The following is a 21,052-nucleotide window of genomic DNA, read 5'->3' on the forward strand; positions in this document are numbered from 1 at the left end:
AAGAGAGCACAGGCCCAGCTCGCCGGCAGCCCCAGGACCTCGGACCAGCCCCTTGACCCCTGGTCTCAGTTTAGGAACCTGTAGCAATGGGTTTGGCCTCCTTCCCTCCGCTGCGCGCGCCGCCACTAGGGAGAGGCAAAGGCTCGCAGATCCCCCGAGTCCCGCTCCGGCAGCGCAGCGCAGCGCCCGGGCTTCGGGGCAGGTGGGACCCTGGCCGCGGCCCGCACGGGGCAAAGGCAGCGGAGGCGGGGCCCAGCCGCGCGGGCCGGCTCCAGGGGGGACCCTCCGGCCCGGCCCCGGCCCCGGCCCCGGCCCCGGCCCCGGCCCCCTCCGCCGCGGGCTCGCCGTTTCGGTGAGCGGGGTCCGGGGCTCCGGTGACGCGGAGCTCCAAGTGCCGCCGCGAGGGGGGAGCAGCGGAGAGGGGCCCCCTCCTCCCCCGGGCGCCCGGGCGGGTAACGTGGGCGGCGGCGAGCGGCTGCCCGCCCCCCTCCCTCCCCCTCCCCTCCCTCCCCTCCCCTCCCCTCCCTGCCCTCCCTCCCCTCCCGCGCCTCCCCTGCCTCGCCGCGCCTCGCCGCCTCCCTCCTGAGTGCGTGTGTCCCTCGCTCCCTCCCGCACGCGCCCCGGCACTAGTGCAGGCGGCTCCCGGCTCCCGGCTCCCGGCTCCCGGCCCCCGGCTCCCGGCCGCTGCGCTCCGCCCTCCCGGCCTCCCTCCCGCCGCCGCCGCCGCCGCCTCTGCAGTCGCAGCCGGGCACGGTGAGTGGGTGAGGGCCGGACGCCGCGCCCCCCGCCCCCGCCCCCGCCCCCGCCGCAGCCCGCTCCGTCCCGGAGCCGGCCCACGCGGGAGCGCGCTGCGGGGCCCCGGGCCCCTCCGGCCGGGCCGGGCTCCTCGAGGGCCGCGCCCCCGCCCGCGCGCCCCGCCCCGTGACCGGCCCCCGTCTCGCCCCGCAGGACCCGCCCGGACGGGACCACGCCGCCGCCGCCGCCGCCCGGAGCCGCGCTTCGGGTCCCGCCTGAGCCGCGCCGCCGCCGGCGGGGGATGGGGCTGCCCGGGAGGCGCGCCGAGCCCGCAGGGGGAGCGCGGGGCGGGCGCGCGGCGTGAGCGCCCGAGCAGCCCGAGCAGCCCGAGCAGCCCGCGCCGGGCCGGTCCGTGCGCTCCGCCGCCGCCGCCGCCGCCGCCGCCGCCCGCGCCTCGATGGCGCCATCGCCCCGGCGCCGCTGACCGCCCGCCGCCGCCCGCCGCCCGCCGCCGCCGCCGCCTTCGAGCTCGGCCTGCCGCGGAAGCCCGCCCGGCCCCGGCCCCGGCCCCGGCCCCGGCCCCGGCCCCGGCCCCGCCATGGCGCTGCGGCGCCTCCTGCTGCTGCTGCTGCTGCTGCTCTCGCTGGAGTCCCTGCACCTGCTGCCCGGCGCCCGCGCCGCCCGCGGCCGCGCCGCCAACCGGACCCTGAGCGCGGGCGCCGCCGCCGTCGGGGGCCGGCGGCCCGGGGGCGGCCTGGCCCGGGGCGGCCGCGAGCTCAACGGCACCGCCCGGGCGCCCGGCGGCGCGGACGCGGGGGGCCGGCGGGGGCAGCCCGCGGGGGCGGCGGCGGCGGCGGCGGCGGTGGCGGCGGTGGCGGCGGCCAGCGCGGCCGTCACCTACGAGACGTGCTGGGGCTACTACGACGTGAGCGGCCAGTACGACAAGGAGTTCGAGTGCAACAACAGCGAGAGCGGCTACCTGTACTGCTGCGGCACCTGCTACTACCGCTTCTGCTGCAAGAAGCGCCACGAGAAGCTGGACCAGCGCCAGTGCACCAACTACCAGAGCCCGGTGTGGGTGCAGACGCCCAGCACCAAGGTGGTGTCGCCGGGGCCCGAGAACAAGTACGACCCGGAGAAGGACAGGACCAACTTCACCGTCTACATCACCTGCGGGGTGATCGCCTTCGTCATCGTGGCCGGCGTCTTCGCCAAGGTCTCCTACGACAAGGCCCACCGCCCTCCGCGGGAGATGAACATTCACAGGTGAGAGGCCGAGCGGGCGAGCGGGCGAGCGGGCGAGCGGGCGGCTGCCTGGGGCGTGTGCCCGGCCCCTGTGCCCGGCCCCTGTGCCCGGCCCCTGTGCCCGGCCCCTGTGCCCGGCCCGGCCTCCCGCCACCGCGCCCCCCTAACGCGCGCGGGCCCCTGTCTTCTCCACACTGGGCACCACCACCTCGCTCTGACTCTCTCTCTAGGACCAGTTTCTCCCTCGCTCCCTAGACTGGCAGCTAAACCCGGGCTTGCTTCTCTTCACCATTCCTTCAGAGTCCAGAACGCATGCTTCGGTGGTACGGGGGGGATTACCGGGCAAAGTGAGGAGCCGTGGGGTCCATGAAGTTTGAGTCTAAGAATTTTACAAGTCCTGTAAGCCTGGATCAGGGGGTAGGGGTGGGGCCCCGGTTCGGCTTTCAGGACAAAGTGGGCACTCTGGGGTACGCTCCTCGGAACCTTTGGCGTTTTGAGTCTGAGCAGCACATCTTCTCGGGTGTGGGATATTGCACGGTGTTGGAAGCCTACAGGAGGGAGTACCAAGTGATTTAGCATAAGCTGGATGTTCTCGGTGTGCAACCGGGGGTGATGCAGAAGGGATGCCTCCCGGGTAAGAAGGGGTGGAGATTTATCCATTCCGGGTTGACCCAGGGCAGATGGTGTCTCCTCACTGCCTCCTGCCCGAGTGGGCTGCTTATTTTCCTGCCGAGACTGGAGGACTTGTTCTTTAAAACCCTGTAGGCAGAACTCTCCTCTGAGTTAACATTCTTGCTGTGTTAAGCCTGGTGGGCAGCCTTTTCCCTGCTCACATTTGGGGGGCGGTGGGGGCAGCCTCCTCCCAAAACTTAATGCCGAGAGCTCAAGACGTGGTAGTGCCCAGCCCCACCCTGCCTGCCTCCCAGCCCACCACCCCGGCTCCCAGTGAGTCCGGAGGGAAGCCAGAGCCCCAAGAAGAGGAAACCAGCCTCTCCTCACAAGTCAGCAAACGATGCACCCAGGGGAGGCAAAGTTAGCTCTGCTTCCAGTCCCCTCGTGATGATGGATGGCTGGACTTGGTTCAGCAGAGTCTTTCAGGGAACAAACCCTGCCCCGGGACATGCGTCCATTTTTGGCACATGGTGTGGGCACTGCCCTGGTGACCAGGACCCCCCACCCCCCGCCCCGACCCCTTTCCCCAGACCAGTCCTGCTTCTGAGTGAGCCAAGCAGGCCCCTCCTGCCCTGAACTATACACCATGAGCTCGTCTCTACACTCAGCTTATTATCCTTTCGGCCCGAAAGCCTTCTTCCCCTTGCTGCCGTTGGACATTAATCAGCCGTACCTTGATGAAGAGAGAAAAAGGCAGATAGAAATTTCTGGGCATGATTTCTTTTTTTCATCCTTTGAAGATGTTGAGAAAAGATGATACTCCCTGGCAGGTCTTACTGAGTCAAGCACACGATGTGTGGGTATTTCAGTATTGACATACATATTTGAGGGTCAGAACTGGGTGCTTCCAAAAGCAGACCCCTTGATAATCCACACCTGCTGGGTACCTGGCTGGCTCAGTGGTTGAGCATCTGCCTTCAGCTCACGGCCGTGATCCCGGGGTCCTGGGATCGCCCCCACCCGTATCGGGCTCCCCGCAGGGAGCCTGCTTCTCTTCCTCTGCCTTTGTCTCTGCCTCTCTCTCTGTGCCTCTCATGAAAAAATACAATCTTTAAAAAAAATAATCCTCACCCACTACCCCAAGGTACCACTGGGCCCCATCCCACCCTATCTTATCCTGAAGGATAAGTGAGATTCTGTGCCTGGCTGGTCCTGGGCGCTGATGGAGGAATTGTGACAGATGGTGTGCGCTCAGCCCCGTGTCTCCTTTGGGTCTGGTCTGGTGAAGGGTTCTCCCTCTTGGCTCACCTTGCAAAGCAGAGAAGGAATAGCCAGTGGGGAAAGCACCTTCCTGAAGCAGATGTACCTGGTCCTTATCCCTCCTCTGCCTACCTCCAGGCCCAGAGCCTTGTTCCTCTTCACTTTCTCCTGGTCTCCCATTCCGCCCCCCCCACCCCCAACTCTGGCCACTATGTGACCTCCTGCTGGTTGATTCCCACAAACCTTTCTCTTGGCTTCTTTCTTCTCTGAGCCTTTGTCTTCTTAGACTGAGCCCCGCAGCCCCCACCCCCCCTGCCCAGACCTTGCTACCACCTACCAAATGTATTCCTCATCACCTGGCAGGATACTGATGGGCTCTGGATGCTGTCCCTGGCCTCTGTTCTACTGGCTCTTGACCCTGGAGATGTCATGGTCCCTCTGAGTGTTTTCGCCCCCTCTGTATCACCGTGACCCCTCCCCCAAATCCAAACTAGGGTGACTCATTTGTGTACAGGTGTGTGGCTCAGTGACTGGTGTTGGCTTTCGGAGCAGTTTCTTCCTCGGGGCCGGGGAAGGAAGCGATCCATGGATGGGGGATGAGTTCAGCTTTAGGCCAGGATGTAAATATGGTATGTTTCTCCCTCAAATTCACCTCCTGATTTTATTCAGTTCACAGCTTCTCTTCCAACAGCTGTAGCATTGCCTGCTCAGTGCTTTGGAAACTGTCATGCTGGTGCTTGTTAGGTAGGGGACGACGCCTGACTCTGTTTGGGGGAAGGGGACAGAGCATGAGCCGCCGTCCCTCGAGGACACTCCACGAGTGACCTTGGGGCAGGGGAGGGCACCTCCTCATCCAGCTTTGGATGACTCAGGCACAACAGCGTCCCATCCTGACTTTTCCCCTCCCAGGCTGCTCCCCAACTCCTGGGTGTGTTACCACCACTGGTCTTACTTGGCTCCCACCTCAGAGGTCACACAGCTTGCCATTCTAGGCAGTGTTTGGTGCAGATGGTCCCGTTGGGAACCCGAGTAGGGAAAAGAGAAGAGATAAATAGTCCCACCTAATGAGTTTTCCCCAGGAGGAGAGTGGGGAAAAGAAAGGATGGACCCTCTCCAGGGGTCACGGAGGAAGTGGGACGTGCATTAGGTTCCATCCATGTGCCTTGAAATAGTTCAGCAGAGACGTTTCCTTTCTGAAAAGGTGAAGGATTTTTTTTTTTTTTCCCCAACGTGTGATCCTCTCTCTGGAGATGGTAGTTGGGCAGGCAGAGGCCGGGGCCGAGGGAGGAGAGATGCTTCATTGAAGGGGATGTTTGTGGGAGGGTTGGCAGGGGTGAGGAGGAAGGAGGCTGCTGCCCTGAGATCAGCCATCTGCCTCCACCTATGTCCCCAGGCTGGTCAGCCCTGCGCCTGCCCATGGCACACATTCCTTAGAGCTGGGCTTCCTTTTGCTGCTCTGGCCCCCGCAGGGAAGAGCAGATTTAGTCTTTTCCAGAAGTGATTAGACCTTGCCATCCTGTTTCTGTAGGAGAAGCCAGTGTCCGTAGGGGAGACTCTCTGCTCTCTGGTGATTCGACCATATGAGCAGAGTCACATCAGCTGGACCCCAGGGAGGAGGAAGAGATGGCCAGAGCAGACCAAAGGGACCAGAGGCCGAGCCATGCTCTGGATCTGGGGAGCCCCTGGGCGTGGGGGGGCCCACATTTGCCAGCCGGAGCCCCGTTTCCCACCCGGATCTCGACCTCACCTTCCCCCAGTCACCTTCCCGGTGCTGAGACTCAATTGAGAAACCACAGGCATGCACCGAGTTTAATGCTTCGTGAGCGCTTTTTGTGGTGCTTCCTGGGGCTGTTTGTTCCATGAGGGGCTGTCCATCTTCTCCCAGGAAACGGCCCTGAATGAGCTGTCTCCCATTCAAACCATTCAAACATCCTTCCTCCTCCTCGCCTAGAGTTGATTCATTAGTGTCCTGGAGATGAGCATCTCCAAGCAAGAAACTCTGGCTTTTTTTTTTTTTTTTTTTTTTTTATCTTTTATGAAATGGCTACTTGGCTGATGGGGCGGGAAGCTATTAGGGTGTTGTAGGTGTAGGCGGTACAGCCAGGGATGCCCTGGGTCCTCCCGCGGTACAGGGATGGGGGGGATGGAGGAATTTAGGGTGGGGGTGGGGGTCATGCTCAGGGTTTCAGGCAGAGGAACCTCAGCAGATGTTACCAGGAAAAAGGAAAAAGTGTCAGGAGGTGACCCTACAACCATTAGGAGGGTCCTTTGTCTTTAGGCTCCTCTGCTTCTTTCCAGAGGAATCAAGAGAACATTTTGTTCCACTTTTCCCTCTCTTAGAAATTAATGGCAAACCCAAAGAGGCCTGTTTTGTGCTCACAGACCACATCAACTTCAAGAGCAGGACCCCTTTGCTGGCGGATCTCTTGAATTCTCTTCCTAGGTTCCCAGGCAATAAACTGTCACATCATCCCCAGACACTCCCATTTTTTGAGGCACTGTGAGCTCACTGTAATGAATTGATCTAAACAGAGAGTCAACTTTTTTTTTTTTTTTTTTTTTTACTTCAAATAGAGCAGTTGGAAGGACAGGGGAAAATAACGTCTTGCCTTGGAGCGAAGGTCTTGAGCCTTGCGTGTTATCTATTGCCTTGGAAGGGAAAAAAAAGTGCACGTAGGGAAAGGAGTGAAATTGTAGAAGAATTTAAGGAGGCTCCTGGATGAGGGGCTAGAGAACGATACCAGGAAGATAGAGGCAAAGACAGGAAGGTAATGGGATGAGAAGCAGATGTGCCCAGGTCCTGGGCTACATGCAAATGCCTTCATTGCACAGATGAGCCCCGCTCACATGCCGTGGGCAAGGTATGCCTCAAACCAAATCCCTAAAGCCTTTCAGGTGGATGTTACCTTGGACACACGAGGCCAGCAGAGCTCATTCTTGATTTAGCAGCTCAGCCGTGCAAACTACTCTTCAGAAATCTGGCACTTTGATAGTCCTGCCTGGGCCATCGCTTGCTGCCTTTGTGTCCTCTCCCATCCCGCCCCAGCCCAGAAGGCATGCACCCGTGTCTGTGTTCACCACCCACAGCCCCACCTCAGGCTCAGAGCACATTCCTTGGGAGGAATCTGCTGCCAACATACCGAGAGATTCCCCATAGCGCTAGGCTGCTGAGACACAGGTGGAGAAAAGTCCAATTCACTGTTTTCAACCTGTTTTAATAAGAGATCAGATTGATTCTGCAGTTGATTCAGATCAGTTGTGCAGGAGGCAGTGGTTCAGACAGCCGAAGACGGGAGCTGATGGAAAGAGGTTAATTCACCAGCCCTGGGCAGACATGCCCGAGGAGGATCCAGAATAGAAGGGAGCTGCACCCAAGCAGGTTTCAGCCTTCCCCCTCTCACTGCCTGACTTCTCCGGGACCCGGCGGGATGGATCGCCCTTAGATCTTAACTTTTCTGGCTGCCTTTCCAAAAGTGAGTGAGAATCCCCAGGGCAAGCTGGAAAGCACACCCAGCCACTGGCCATGGGACGTCGCCGCTCACCTCCCTCCTTGGCCCCCGCGCCCCGTGCAGCATGCTGCATAATCCATTTTTTTAAATTACAGTGAATTCAGGCGCACTGTGTCTTACTTAACGATACTGGTTCTATCCCTTGAAGACGTGCACCCTGTTGAACCACAAAATTGCCTTCTGAGCTTGTGGGTAAAGTGTCTCAGATTGGCAATGTGGAAGGGGCTCTGATGGATTCTATTAGAGCCTGGGTTAAATTTGTTTTTAAAATATCTTCTGATGTGAATCCCCATCTACCACCCCCTCAACATTTCACTGTCTTGGGAAACTCCAGCCCATTATTTTTCCCTGAGTCACATTTCTGACCTCACGTTTCTAGAAGGTAGTGCGGATGGGGAGGAAGGCTTGATGCAAAGGTTTACCCACAAGCCCTCAGAGGCTCTCCGTCCCTTGGCTTATTTCACCCCTGTTCAGGATAGATTGCACACGTACCCCCAGCCTTTCACCCCCGGTCTAGTCTTCTTTTATCTCTAGAAGTAAAACCAAAACATCCTGAAAACGCAGAGTAATACAGTTGACCCTTGAACAACACGGGTCTGAACTACGCGTGTCTACCTTTATGCAGATTTATTTTTTCAGTTTTATTCTACCTTTTGTTTTTTTAAGTAGGCTTTGTGCCTGACGTGGGGCTCGGACTCACAACCCTGAAATCAAGAGTCACATGCTTTCCCGACTGAGCCAGCCATGCACCCTCAGATGTTTCTTTCAATAAATAAAGTGCAGAACAGTAAACGGATTTTCTTCTACGATTTTCTTAACGTTTTCTTCGCTTCGGCTTACTTTATTGTTAGAATACAGCATATGTGACACATAACGTGCAGAGTACGGGTTGGCTGCTGTGTTGTTGGTAAGGCTCCTGATCAGCAGGAGGCTCTTAGTAGTTAAGTTTTTGGGGAGTCTAAAATTATCCTTGGATTTTCACCTGCATGGGGAGGGGGTTGTTGCCCCGCCCCCCACCGTTTCGTTCATGGGTCAACCATTCTTTTTATTATTTTGTAGTCAGGGTAATTGTAGAATTTTTGTCATGGGCAAACCATGTAGTCTCACTTCCTGACTTTATAGGTGAGGCGATGCCCAGGGAGGCCAGATCACAATGCCAGGGGTCCCCAGCTAGCAGGTGGTGAGCTAGACCTCGAAGCCCTTGAGGAAACAGGGGTGAAAGGTTTGGAGGGGCAGAGGCTGCATCCTGGGCCCACGCCTGCTCCTGCCAGTGTGCAGCGAGCACCTACAGTGGCTTTACACACCCGTTTCTTAGTTGCCGCCAGATAACTTCCAGATGTTGAGAGATGAGAGTGATAGCCTTCTCCCCTCTCTTGCTTCCCTACATTATTTGGATCATTCCTCATTCAGTTCAACCATCCCCTAAAAGCATTTCTCTGCCGATCCTCTTCGCAGTTTCCTCCATGTCCCTTTGCAGAGGGGCACCAACCTGATCTAAGCACGATCCTTTAGTGAGATCTGAGTGACACAGCCCATCGAAGCAGGGGGATGCGGTGCAAGCTCGAAAGTTGTGAACCACAGCAGTGGACCACCCAGTAAAACCACGGGCAGACCTCTGTAATTCAGGATGTGGTCTCTGGATGCTTTCTGTCCATCCCGGAGATGGAGGGGTAGACGGGGATGCTGACACCTACCAGGTTCAATGAGTCTCAGGTTTGCTAGAAACCACCAGAGACCTCCAGGCACCCCATGGCCCAGTGGGTGGGGGCAGGGGGATTTCACGTTTTGTCCTCCAGGATGGCTCCCTCTGACATTCCCCCTTCTCTGCACTGGACCATGCTCCCCCAGGGACAGGGTGAGTACAAGGTGAGGGGTCTAGAGAAGGATGGCTAATGAAGCTGGAAATTCAGGTCCCATCGTTCTGTGGGACTCATTTCTATGGTATGCAACTTGGGGCCTGTGTCCTGCAATGTACCTGATTGTAACTCTGAAAGAACCAGGACATGTACGTATCCTAATGTGTCCTCCTTCTGAACAGTCACCTTGGGAGGCCCTGTGCTGACTCTTCTCCAGAAAATGTGGCCATTGTTCCCCTCCTAGAAGTGTTCTCAGAGCCCGTGGCATGTTATTCTGACTGTCTGTAATGGTACATATTTTTATCCTCTTAGGGGTAGATCTGATTCTTGTAAGTGGCGATAAGTCACGGGGCCGGGGACGATGAATGGACTCGGTGATCGGCCAGTTATTCGCAGAGAGAACGAGTGCCTCCAGTAATGAGAGCTGCTCTCCTAGGAGCCGCGTCAGCTGTCCCCAGAGGCTGAGCCCAGAAGAGGCGTTCCAGTAACCGGCGGCCGGCCCTGCACAAGCCGAGCCCGGCTTGCCACGGTGGCCACTTTGCAGGGACCACCCTGTACGTGGAGGGATATGACCAGCCTCGACAAAATCAGCCGCATGTCCTTTCGGGGTGTCGGGGCAGACAGTGGAGGAGCTGCTCCAAGAAAGGAGTCGAATGAGCCAGAAAGAGTTCAAATAACTGCCCAGAAAGGGAGAGAAAGAAAAAGAATGTCCCACATTTGTTCACCAGATAAGCAGACAGATAGCTCAATTTAGATACCTAATTTGATTCTGAGGGTAGAAGGACCCAGTTTCTTGGATGCGTGTGGCCGAGCGTGGGGTCAGAGCTGGAGCTGCATCTCGGCCTCCCTCCGGTGCATGTGGATGCCATCACCTCTGCAGTCTGCAGTCTGGCTTTCACGTGCGGTCCCCACTGGGGCCAGCCAGCCATCAATGAGGCAGAAATGTTTGCATGCGCAGGGAGGTGGGGAGCTTCCAGTGAGCGTGGTCCGTGTGTTTACTGCGTCCCTAGACCCCACCACCACCACCAAGAGTGCACTTATTGTACCAGATTGATCACAGAAGTGGAGTGAGCATGGGGTGGGCTGATTTTAGGGGCAGGTGATAAGGGGCCACTGGTGCTGTTTGTCGCTAAATTTTCCTTGATGTAGTTGGAGAAGCAGCCACTGTGCTGCTGTAGCGGGGGCTGGCATTGCTCTTCTCCATCAGGAGCTGGCAGGTGGTGGCACCCCAACTACGTGGGCTGGGGCACAGCCTCTGGCCCCTGCAGACACCAAATGGACACTCGGGAGGAGTCAGCTTGGCTGGGAATCCCCCTTCTTGTGCTCAAAGGTCGGGATCGGGGGAGACCTGTTTCCCAGATGCTTACGCAGCCCTGTTTCCTGTGCACCTGCAGAGAGCTGGCACCAAGGAGGGCCAGAGGCCTCAGAGGTGGCCTCAAGGTCACGTGGATTAAGCAAAGGAGGTGGTAGGGAGAGGCTCGGGAGAGCTCCCGTCTCCAGGGCTTGCTCTGTGCCCAGAGCCCTGCTGTGTACTCGACAGACTCCCACTGCATCTTTCCTTTACCCTCAAGGGAGAGATGCCCATTGAACAGATGAGGCCATCAACTCAGAGAGGCTTAGTAACTTCCCCAAGGTCACACAGCTAGAACATCACCAGCCTCCATCTCCTTTGGGGGCCAGTCAAGCTCTCGCCTTCCCAGATGTAACTGGGTCAGTGATGCTCAGGGTCCCTGAGAAAACAAAGACCCCTCTTCCCCATGCCCTGGCACGTGTTGCCACGGTGAGAAATGGGGGTGCCTGCTGCCCTGCAGGCCAGGGTACCGCATGGCCTCGCTCACAATGCCTGCAGGGCATGAAGCCACCAGGGTGGTGCAAAGGCTTGTTGTCAAGAATGGATTATGTTGGCCGAGGATGGGGAGGGGAGCGTGAAAGGTGGAAACGCGAAAGCAAAGCAAAACACCCTGATTCCAGGGGCGAAACAACAAAAACAACAAACCTTGACAGTATTGGCAGATCCCTGGGGCAACTCTGCACAGAGTCCCAGCTCCAGAGTCATAGAGGCGCCAGGGAGAAGTGATCTGGGGGCGTGAGGATGGACCTCGGGCCATTCCCAGTTTTAATTACTGAGACCTCCAGCTCCGCAACAGCTCCATTTATCACCACCCCCCTCCCCGCACGGGGGCACACAGAGCTCCCGCCAGCTCACTGGTGCTTCCTAATTCTTCAGTCTTTCCAAAGGATTTCTCTTGTTTCTTGTGACCTCGGGGCCTCTGTCCTGAAAGGCAGTCTCCAAGGAAGGCTTCCCAGGGAACCCTCAGCACCCCTGGGCTTTACTCCCAAGCTTCTGTCGTCCTGATCAGTGGTGGCGGTCACGGCCATGGTGGGGGTCAGTGGCAGGGCTCGCACACCCTGGCCTGTGGCACTGGGGCAGTGTCCCTGATTGAGAAGGGCACTCACTTTTTTTTTTTAAGATTTTATTTATTTATTCATGAGAGATGCAGAGAGAGAGAGAGAGAGAGAGAGGCAGAGATAAAGGCAGAGGGAGAGGCAGGCTCCCTGTGGGACTTGATCCCAGGACTTGGGGATCGCGACCTGAGCCAAAGGCAGATGCTCAACTGCTGAGCCACCCAGGTGGCCCATAGAGGGGCACTCACCTGATGGAGGGGGTTGTGGGAGCAATTTCCTTGGCTTGCCCCAGGGAGGGGGCTGATTCCTGGGCGCCCTTTCCAGTCCCTACCCTCACTCAGACCCACACTGCTCAAAGGAACAGGAGAATCCTTGGTCCTCCTTGCCCGGGGCCACCGTCCCCACCTGGAGACCCTGGAGGCCAAGTTCCAGCCTGGCCCTAGGCGGCTACAGCCTTGGCCCTGCTCCCCAGAGCTTGGGAGAGGAGTCGCTGCTTTCTGCAGCCTTCCCAAACACTCATTATTCCTTGCTTTTTTGGCATTTGGTCTCGTGTACTGTTCCTATTAGCTCCAGCATTAAAGTCTCATTACTTAGGACATCTGTCCTCTGGACACATTTGCGGCTCCCTGAGCCAAATGTCCTCTTCTGGGAAGTACACTTTCCACCATGCCCCCTCTTCCTCTTCGATCTTCCTTCGATCTTGCTGCCCCAGCAAGGAGGGATTTGAACCCAAGAGGTCTCGCAGGGGGAGGAGGAGCGGCTGTTCATTCTAAGTGGTGTGTGCTCCAGAGCCCACCTGTCCCCTCCCTTTGGAGGTCTTGGGAACGCAGACCCTTGCTGTCACCCCTGGGCAGTTGGGCAGGAACAGATGCCGATCCCCACCTCCGGGGACCTTGTGGCCGCTCCGGGTCTGGTGGAAGAATCGAGATCCCAGCCACCCTGTGAGACTAGCAACTCTCTCTCTCTGCACTCTCTCTCTCTCTTTTTTGGACTGCATCTCGAGAGAAGTTTGTTTGAACTTTCCCTGGGCCATGATCCCCCCTTCCTGAGACTTGGGACTGGGGTGGCTCTTGATGCTCTGGGCAATCACACGGCTTCTCTGTTCTCAGATGATCAGCAGCCAGCACCTTGCCCACCTCTATGCCAGCACGTTCCCCCCTCCAGTCTCAAGCATTCCCGAAGGGAACCGGGTCTCTAGCAGAGGATCTGTCGGCCTCTCTCCCTCTTTCAAGTCCCATCATTAAAATGTTTCTTCTCTGCTCCTCTTGGTGTCTTTGTCCACTGTTGCTTGTTTCTCCCATCTGTCCTCCTTTTGATCCTTCCTCACTTCTGTTGGGTTGTGTTCCTTTGCTCTCTCCCTCTGGCTCTCTCCTTCCTGAACTTGTCCTGCTGTAACTTCATTAAACTGCATCGATTCAGACTCTGCTAATTCTGAATTTACCCAAATCGGACCTGGGTGAGATTGTTTTTCTTTCCTCTGTCGGATAAAAATCTGTGATGAACAGATTAATGGCCCAGACAAGACTGCAAAGATTGCGCAGGGCGCGTATACCATGCGGAAGGACAGATTTTTCCAGCAGGCTCTTCCATAGACGATTGGCATGCTAATTACAAATCATTCTTATCTATTCAATGAAGTAGCTCTCCAACGATCAATTTCTGTTTTTTTTTCCCCCTAGCCTAGTTTGTAATCCTGCAATGGCCCGGGAAGCAGTAAAAATGCATTTCCTTTAGAGTGTTTTACAATTTCCACTCCTGTTTCATTGATTGGGATTAGCCTGCCCCCATTTCTGCTGAGTTGGTGATGCTTGACCATTAGGCTGCTTTGAAGTCCCTTTTAAATATCCTTGGGGGGCTCCTGCTAATTGCCCCTCTTGTTTTCTTTTGTATTTCCCTGAGTTTTTGAAATTTGGAACCATTCTCTCTCTTTGGGTTTTGAGAATTTTGTTATGGACCATGGCACAACTCAAAAGGTTCACCGCCTTTCCCTCTTGCTGCAGCATGAGCAGCTGGACACCAGGGCCTGAGGCCGACTTCAGGGTTTTCCTGGGAGCTGAGATAAGAGGCAGAATCACTTCCGGTCCTCATGATCTTGAGTGATTCCCTTGGGTGACTCCCTTGGGTGACTCCCTTGGGTGACCCTCACAGTTTCTGCTTTGGTCCGTTAGCCTGGCTGTGGGATGGGGGGCTGTCAGGTTGTGGAGGTGTGTTCTTCTCCATCCCTATTCTGATTTCAGCATCCCTTGGTGGGGGCGATCATGCAAGCCGTGAGTGTACATCTGCACCTTCAAATACAACAGCTTTGGGTGAAAATGCATTTTCCTGACACTCTCCTGTCAGGTAAGAATGCTATCTGCAAACGGCTTCCCGTGATTGCTTGCTTTTAGCATCTTAAACTCACAGAATCTCTCGGGTGGGAGGGACTTGGGGGTGTTTTAGTTCTCCTCCTCCCATACATGTGCATCGAGAGAGCTGGGCCTCCCTCTATTCCTGGAAGCGGTCTATCAGGTTCTTAGGAACTCTTGTTACTTCTTATGGAGAGCCAGCGTTGACTTCCTGGCATGAGGCATACCCAGTGGAGCAACCCCTAGGAATTGTATCTTTCTGAAAGACAAAGAAGACTTCTCTATGAAGATGGCAGTGCACACCCCCTTCCCCTAGTCTTCCTTTTTCTTGGGTAAACATCCCTAGTTAGGAGTCTGCTCTTCCTGGGAGATGGATTCAAGTGTTTGTGCCTGTACAGTGAAGGTGGTTCACATAGAAGTAGGCTTGTAATTCTCTAACACAACCCCAAGTGACATTTCCAAGAGCAGCAATGTGAACCTCATTCAAGGGCCTTGTGAACATCTGAAGATTGCTTTTGGGGAATTGGTCGGTCTCCAGTGCTAGGCACTCGTCCATCTCTTCGACCATGGTGTCAGGACGACATGTGTTTGCTTGTTTTGTTCACACCTGTATTTTATGCCTAGAGTAGTGCCTGGCACAGAGTGGGTGCTCAGTTAATGTGGTTGATCCAATGAATGGCTTAAGTAATTAAAATGGAGAGGACGTTAGGTGGTCTTTTTGCATACCCCACTCTTCTGCTGGTTGTGTTGGTGTGAAGGTACTTGAGCTTGGAGATACCAATAATGTTTATAATTCCTTTTTTTTTTTTTAAGAAGAAAGGAAGGAAGGTAGGAAGGAAGGAAGGAAAAAGAAGGAAAGAAAGAAACAGGCAAGTAGGAAGAATGAAGAACAAAACCCCAGCTGAATCCTTGGCAGAAAATGTTGCCCTGGCTAGTGTCATGTGTTTTGCTCTTTCATGCCCCGGCTGGAATCCTGATTGGTTTTGTTCATGATGTGAGTCTCCTTGCTTTTCAGTGGTACTCTCTCTCGAAGCTTCCTGGCAGTCTAGCAGAAGCACAGTTTGTGATGGCCTTGGAGAGAGGAACAGACACTCTCTTTGCGCTTGGCTCTCAGAGTCCACGTTGAGGGTTCAGGGAAAACTGCTGTGTGACCAGATGCATTCCTGTCCTTAGGCCCGAGTGGACAATATGGGATGTGGGTGGTCCCTTCCAGGATGACCCGTGGCCATAGTGTGCCATGTGGCTCGCTCCTCATACCCAGAGTTTTGCCCATCTGGTATCATAGAATCAGCCCTCTGGGATGCCCCTCTTTCCACCCACACTTCTGTTGTGGTCCTAAAGCCCAAGCCCGGGCAGACACAAGGAGGTTGTTATAGTGTTCATTGGTTGCCAGGTTCTGTTCTAAGTGCTCTACAAATATTACCTCATTTAATCTCTGTAATAACTCTAAGAGGTAGACATTATTTTTGGCCTTATTATTTAAGCTCTATTTTTTCAAAGAGAGAATCACGGGGCCCTTAAGCAGCTAGCTGGTGATTGCCAGCATATGAAGTGGCCAGCACTACCCCCTAACCCAGGCCACTCTGGTTCCTGAATCCCCAGGTTCAACCACGAGGCTATCCCACCTTTATTTTGCCTCAGCTACACATTTAGGTCTGTGCCTATGGCACGTCAAGAAAACGACATCAGAAAAACAACAACAAAAAACCAGTGGCAGGTACATTTGTGAACTTGCCTGTCACTTGGCTGCCCAAGTGGTTCTGCTTGGGCACACATCTCGGGAACGTTTTTGTTTGCCCAACTCGAAGTGGTAGCTGTACCTGACCCATCCAGGCCTTTGATTTGTGCTCAGATGATCCAGATGCTTCTGGAAAAGTCTAAGCTCGATGTTGATGCTACCCAGTTTCGCACTCCTGGGTAAATCTGCACATGATTCATGAGGCCGGGAGTGGTGGGCGTTGGGGAGATGCCCTGAAGGGTGAATGGGGGCCCCAGAGGAGGCACAGCCATGCTCTGCCCGTCTCGTGGCTGGCTGGCATGCCACAGCCCCAGGACAGGTGCCCATCGAGCAACTTGCCCTGCTTGCCTGCTGCACAGAGCAGCCGGGGCCGAGCCTCCCCTCCCTGAGTCCTGCGATGTTTATTGGCCACGCTGAATTCCGATTGTGCCCAGGACAACTCAGACCCCCAGAACAGCTCAGTGCAGATGCACAAACATTGTTACCGCAACAAAGGAGATGTCCACACCCATTTGGAGCCTCTCTGTATGAGGAGAGCGGTCTTGTGCACACACAAAGCCAGCAGCTGTGTTTTCCAAGTGGACTGTGAGAGAACCAGGGATAAGCACTAAATTAAGCCATTCTCCTTGGTCCATGTTTATTAAAAATATATTCGCTTCAATTGTCCGCAGTGCACATCTCGCAGAATAAAGGTGCCCCGACTGACCAGTAAACAGGTAGGAGGATGTGGTCAAAGAGGACGCTAGCTTCCCAGGGTGTCAGTGTCCAGCAAAAGCTCTATTATCTGGGACTCAGAAAACCAGAATATTCTATTTAACTGGAATAGAATGTCTGCATTCTGCTGCTAGGAGAAATACAAAAGTAGCCATCAGAGATTTACTTAAAGAGAGAGAGAGAGAGAAAAAAAAAAGAAAACCTGAAAAAAAACAACCTTCCTTGGTTTGTCCTGCAGCTTGTATACAAATAACTCCATTTCCTAGAATAATCTACATTTTGCTTAATGTTCTCCAAAGAGAACTAAAGATTAGAATGGTGGCCCTCTCATGGAAGAAAGTTGCATTCTTTAAAAAAAAAAAATTAATTATATTCAGTATATTCTACTTAATTAGGCAGGAATGCTTTTAGAAAATTCTTCAAGATCAAGAGTGTTCTCATTAGTCCTGAGGAATAAGAACATTAACCAGAATAGCTTATTCATCGAATAGTTTATCTGTTTGGTCTTTTATCATATCTACCCAACAGCAGAAATGCTTTTCTGCTCCTCCCAGAAAGAGAAAGGGCAGGGTTAGGGGTCGAAGCCAGCCAGCTTGCCTTCCCTTGACACAGAAAAAGAACTTCCTGGATGCTGGGTGAATCTCCTATGTCCTATCCGTGGCATTTCTGTGGCTTGGAGCTCCCGAGATGGAAAGTCTACCAAGTTTGGGGACAGAGTGCTGGATAGAAGGCAAAGGTTTGGTAGAGCAAGACTGTGGCCCAGAGCAGAGCAGGGGGCTTAAGGAAGTGCGTTGGTGTTCTGCTCAGGACTTCGCGGGACGAGACAGTTGCCTGCTAAAAATGTAAAAACGTTCCAAGCTGCTAATGTCAATGACCTTCTCTGGAGGGTCACAAGAAATGGGTAGCTGAGCGGGAGCTGACTTTCCTTTGGGCAGATTTTTGCACTAAATATTGAACACTCTCTAAAACCTTGTGTTCAGAGACCGTTGGTTGGAGGGACGAGTGAACGGATGCATGGATCACCAGGTGGTGTAGAGGCAATCTCTGCCTCTTAACCAACCCATCTGTGAAATCTGGATTTACCACTTACTAGTCATGTGCCCTTGGGCGATATAGCGAACCTTGCAAAATCTTAGTTTTCTAATCAGCGAACTGTGGCTCTGAATAGCGTCTACCAAGTCATGTCATTTTGAGGATCATCTGGTACAGTGCATGATGGGAGAGGTTAGCCCTGGTGTCTGGCCCATAGTAATTGCTCAATAAATGAGAGCAGTCAATTTCCGGAGTCTTTCCTTTCCTGCTTAATTATTTCCTAAGCAGGCAAGATGAGAAAGCAGAGGTGTGAAGAAGGCTTATTTTTTCCCCATCAAGGGGAATCACATCAGCTTTTTAGAAAGATTCCATGTCTATTGGATGCAAGGTGGTAGCACGTCAAAATGTTGGCTGGGCCTGGTCCCTGGTGTGCAGATAATGCAACACTTCAGAGACATTCAAACACACTTCCATTTCCTTGGGCTCACTGACAATATTAACCGAGGCTTTAAGCAGATAAATAATCGGCCTTGACCTGAATCCCTTATTTACTGACTGTTTTTCTCTGTGCCCAAATGTGCCCAAATGTTTTTCTCTGTGCCCATTTGCTGCATTGGCAACCCCGGCTGGAGAGGCCAGGAGGACTCCCCTGTGGAGGTGGACCATGCATGGGGACATGAGATGAATGTAAGTGGCAGCCCCCATGAGCAGAAGGACCCCTGGGCCCGGGTCTGAATTTCTCTTCTGTCCTGTTCCGGTCGCGGAATCCACCGGAGCCTCAGTTCCTTGTTAAACATTGGGGTGGTGGTAACCGCAGAGGGTTTCTGTGGGTGTCACAGTGGAAAGGCAGGTGAGCACATCTAGAACCTGGTTAGTGCCGCACAGGTGCCAGGGGATGTCTCTGTGAGGCCGATGGGTAAGACCCAGACGGTGGCTACTGGGGACGCCTGAAGCTCCCCGCCCAATTATTCTCGACGACCGCTTTCCCTACTCCCATTTGCTGCCCAATTAATTTCCTCGCCCCTGCTCGCCACATGTCTGCGAAAGCCAAGGAATCCGTGTGCCAAAAGGAGCAGTGGACCAAAGCCATGATGCAGGCAGTTCAGGCAAAAAGTGAGCTTTTGTTAGACATACCCAGATCTGGCTCACTGGGGGCAGGGAGGCAGGGAGGCCCAGGATGATTCGCAAGATTCTACAAATGCTCTTTTAAAAAAAAAAATTTTTTTATTATTTTTATTAAGTAAGCTCTTCGCCAACATGGGGCTCGAACTCATGATGCTCATATCAGGAGTTGCATGCTCCATCGACTGAGTCAGTCAGGCACCAACCCCCCCCCCTCCTCCTTGCAAGATTCTTCAGGTTCTTTTTTAAAGATTTTATTTATTTATTCACGAGAGACAGAGAGAGGCAGAGACACAGGCAGAGGGAGAAGCAGGCTCCATGCAGGGAGCCCGATGTGAGACTCGATCTCAGGACCCTGGGATCACACCCTGAGCTGAAGGCAGGTGCTCAACAGCTGAACCACCCAGGCATCCCAGATTCTTCAGGTTCTTAAATGAGATACTTGCTGGGGGGTAGAGGGCAGGGAGGGCAGGTGGGGTTGGCCCTTGGCTGGGAAGCCCCTCTGTCCTCCCTCACCTGCCTGGCCCTGTCCTGTCCCCCACCCCTCAGTGCCTCCTACTGGCCCTCCCCCTCCTCCCTCACCTTCTGAGTCACTTCAGAATGCTTTCTCTGAATTTCTCTTTGTTTTTCACCTTGCCTTTTGCTCCCTCTACCTACTCATGCCTGCTTGGTCCCCTTGTCTCTGTGTCCCTTTCTTGGCCTCCCCCTCAGTCTCCCCCTCAGCCTTCCCTTCCTTCCTTGCCTCTCTGTGGCTCTGAGTCCCTGCCTTCCTCTCTCCACCTGTCTGCCTTCCCTCCTCTGGTCTGTCCCCTCTTCTACATGGGCCAAGGTCTGTCTGTCTCCCCCTTCCCCCCCAAGACCTGGAAGCGGCTGCCCACTCTCTGGCAAGCCCCGCCCCCCCAGTCCTCAGTGACCGATTTTCTCTCTCTCTCTTGGAAAGTAGCTCAGGCCCTAACCCATTTCCTGGGGCGCATCCAGATTAATTAGGTGAGATGGGGATCGCACGTTGCAGAACCGGAATAATATTTATCAAGCACCCTGGGGAGAAGGGGATGGAATATGAAGAGGAGAGAGGAATGGGAGCAAGGAGGGAGGTCATGAGCTGAGGGGCTGAGGGAAAGGGGGTGTGAGGGGGGCTGCCAGAGGGTGCCACTCCCAAGGATGCCACCTGGGAATTCGGGCCACCTCTCTAGTCGCCAGGGAAGGGGGGACTGGGAGCATGTCCCTGGCTACCTTGCTCTTCCTGAGGACCACACAGGGCTCCCCCCCCCCCCCAGATGGCCTCTGTCTTCAAGAGCGCCTCTAGCGCATCCCAACCCCACTTGGCTGTGCTGCTCAGCTCAGCCCATCCAAGCGGGCATCTGGAAAGGATACGGGGCAGATTGCCATCCTCAGGAGGCAATCGCTATACCTGATTAAAACTCCTTGTCCAGCCACAGGCCAGACCGAAGCACACTAGTATCTCCCCAGCCTGATGGTCTTCAGAAAAGCATCTTCCCTCCACCCCTGAGTCTCCAGAGCCCATGTCCCTCAGAGCTTCTCAGGGGATGGGCATCAAGAGCGCCCCCATCCTGCAAGAGGGGAACTCTGTTCTAGAATCTCTGCTGCATTCTCCTTGGCTTGCAAACCGAGGGGGCAGATCTCCCCTGAAATTGCCATGCACACTGTTGGTGTGGACCATGGGGATAGGTGCTGAAACCCTACAAAAGTGGGAACAGGGCTGGTCCTCACTCCGCCCTGTGCTTATGTAACATGGATGGGCTGTGTGCCAAGGCCTCAGGGTACAGTGAGGGCCCCAGCAGATAGGCCCACTCCTTGGGGATCTTCCTTTCGGCATCTCTGACTTCACTGTGCCCCAGAGCCCAGCCCCGTGTCTGATCCTGGTACGAGCTGCTCAGTAGACCTCTGTAGAGTTGATCACATTGAACCTTAATCAAGGACTGGCTTCACCTCGTGGTGCACACAGGTATCTAAAGGTTTCTTAACCTCACCACTGGTGGGCCAGGTAATTTTTGGTTGTGGGGGGCTGGCCTGTGTATTGTGGGATGTTTAGTAGCACCCTTGGCTCACCAGAAGCCAGGAGCGCTTCCCTCCTCAGCTATGACTGCCAAAAATGTCTCTGGATTTTGCCAAATCCCCCCGTTCCTTCGTGAGCAAAATCACCGTGGAGAAGCACAGATGGAAACTCAGTCTTGGCCTCCCCAAAGCACTAGACTTAACCTCAAGACCCCTTCCTCCTTCACAGGCAGCAGAGAGTCTTTATAAAAACTCAAGAGGCAAAAAACAGAAAAATAATATATACTCTTTTTTTTTTTTTTGGTAATTGGAGTTTTATTGAAATATAATTCACTTAACGTAAAATTTCATCCTTAAATTTTAGGGTGTACAATTCAGTGCTTTTTGTACATTCCCCAGGTTGTCTAGCTATCCTTTGAGAACATGTTCATCTCCCTGAGAAGAAACCCTGTATCTATTAGC

The 21,052-nt window shown here is 54.7% G+C and overlaps 1 protein-coding gene across 1 annotated transcript in view; it reads left to right on the forward strand.

Annotated features, from left to right (window-relative positions):
* The first annotated feature begins 1,284 nt into the window (after positions 1-1,284).
* Positions 1,285-21,052, forward strand: part of SHISA6 (shisa family member 6) — a 282,711-nt gene continuing 262,943 nt past the window's right edge. The window contains exon 1 of the mRNA XM_026005688.2: positions 1,285-2,001. Coding sequence (XP_025861473.2) covers positions 1,334-2,001 — 668 coding nt within the window. The 5' untranslated portion in view covers positions 1,285-1,333. The remainder of the gene's footprint in view (positions 2,002-21,052) is intronic.

The sequence above is a fragment of the Vulpes vulpes genome, chromosome 12, assembly GCF_048418805.1.
Source record: "Vulpes vulpes isolate BD-2025 chromosome 12, VulVul3, whole genome shotgun sequence".
NCBI lineage: Eukaryota > Metazoa > Chordata > Mammalia > Carnivora > Canidae > Vulpes > Vulpes vulpes.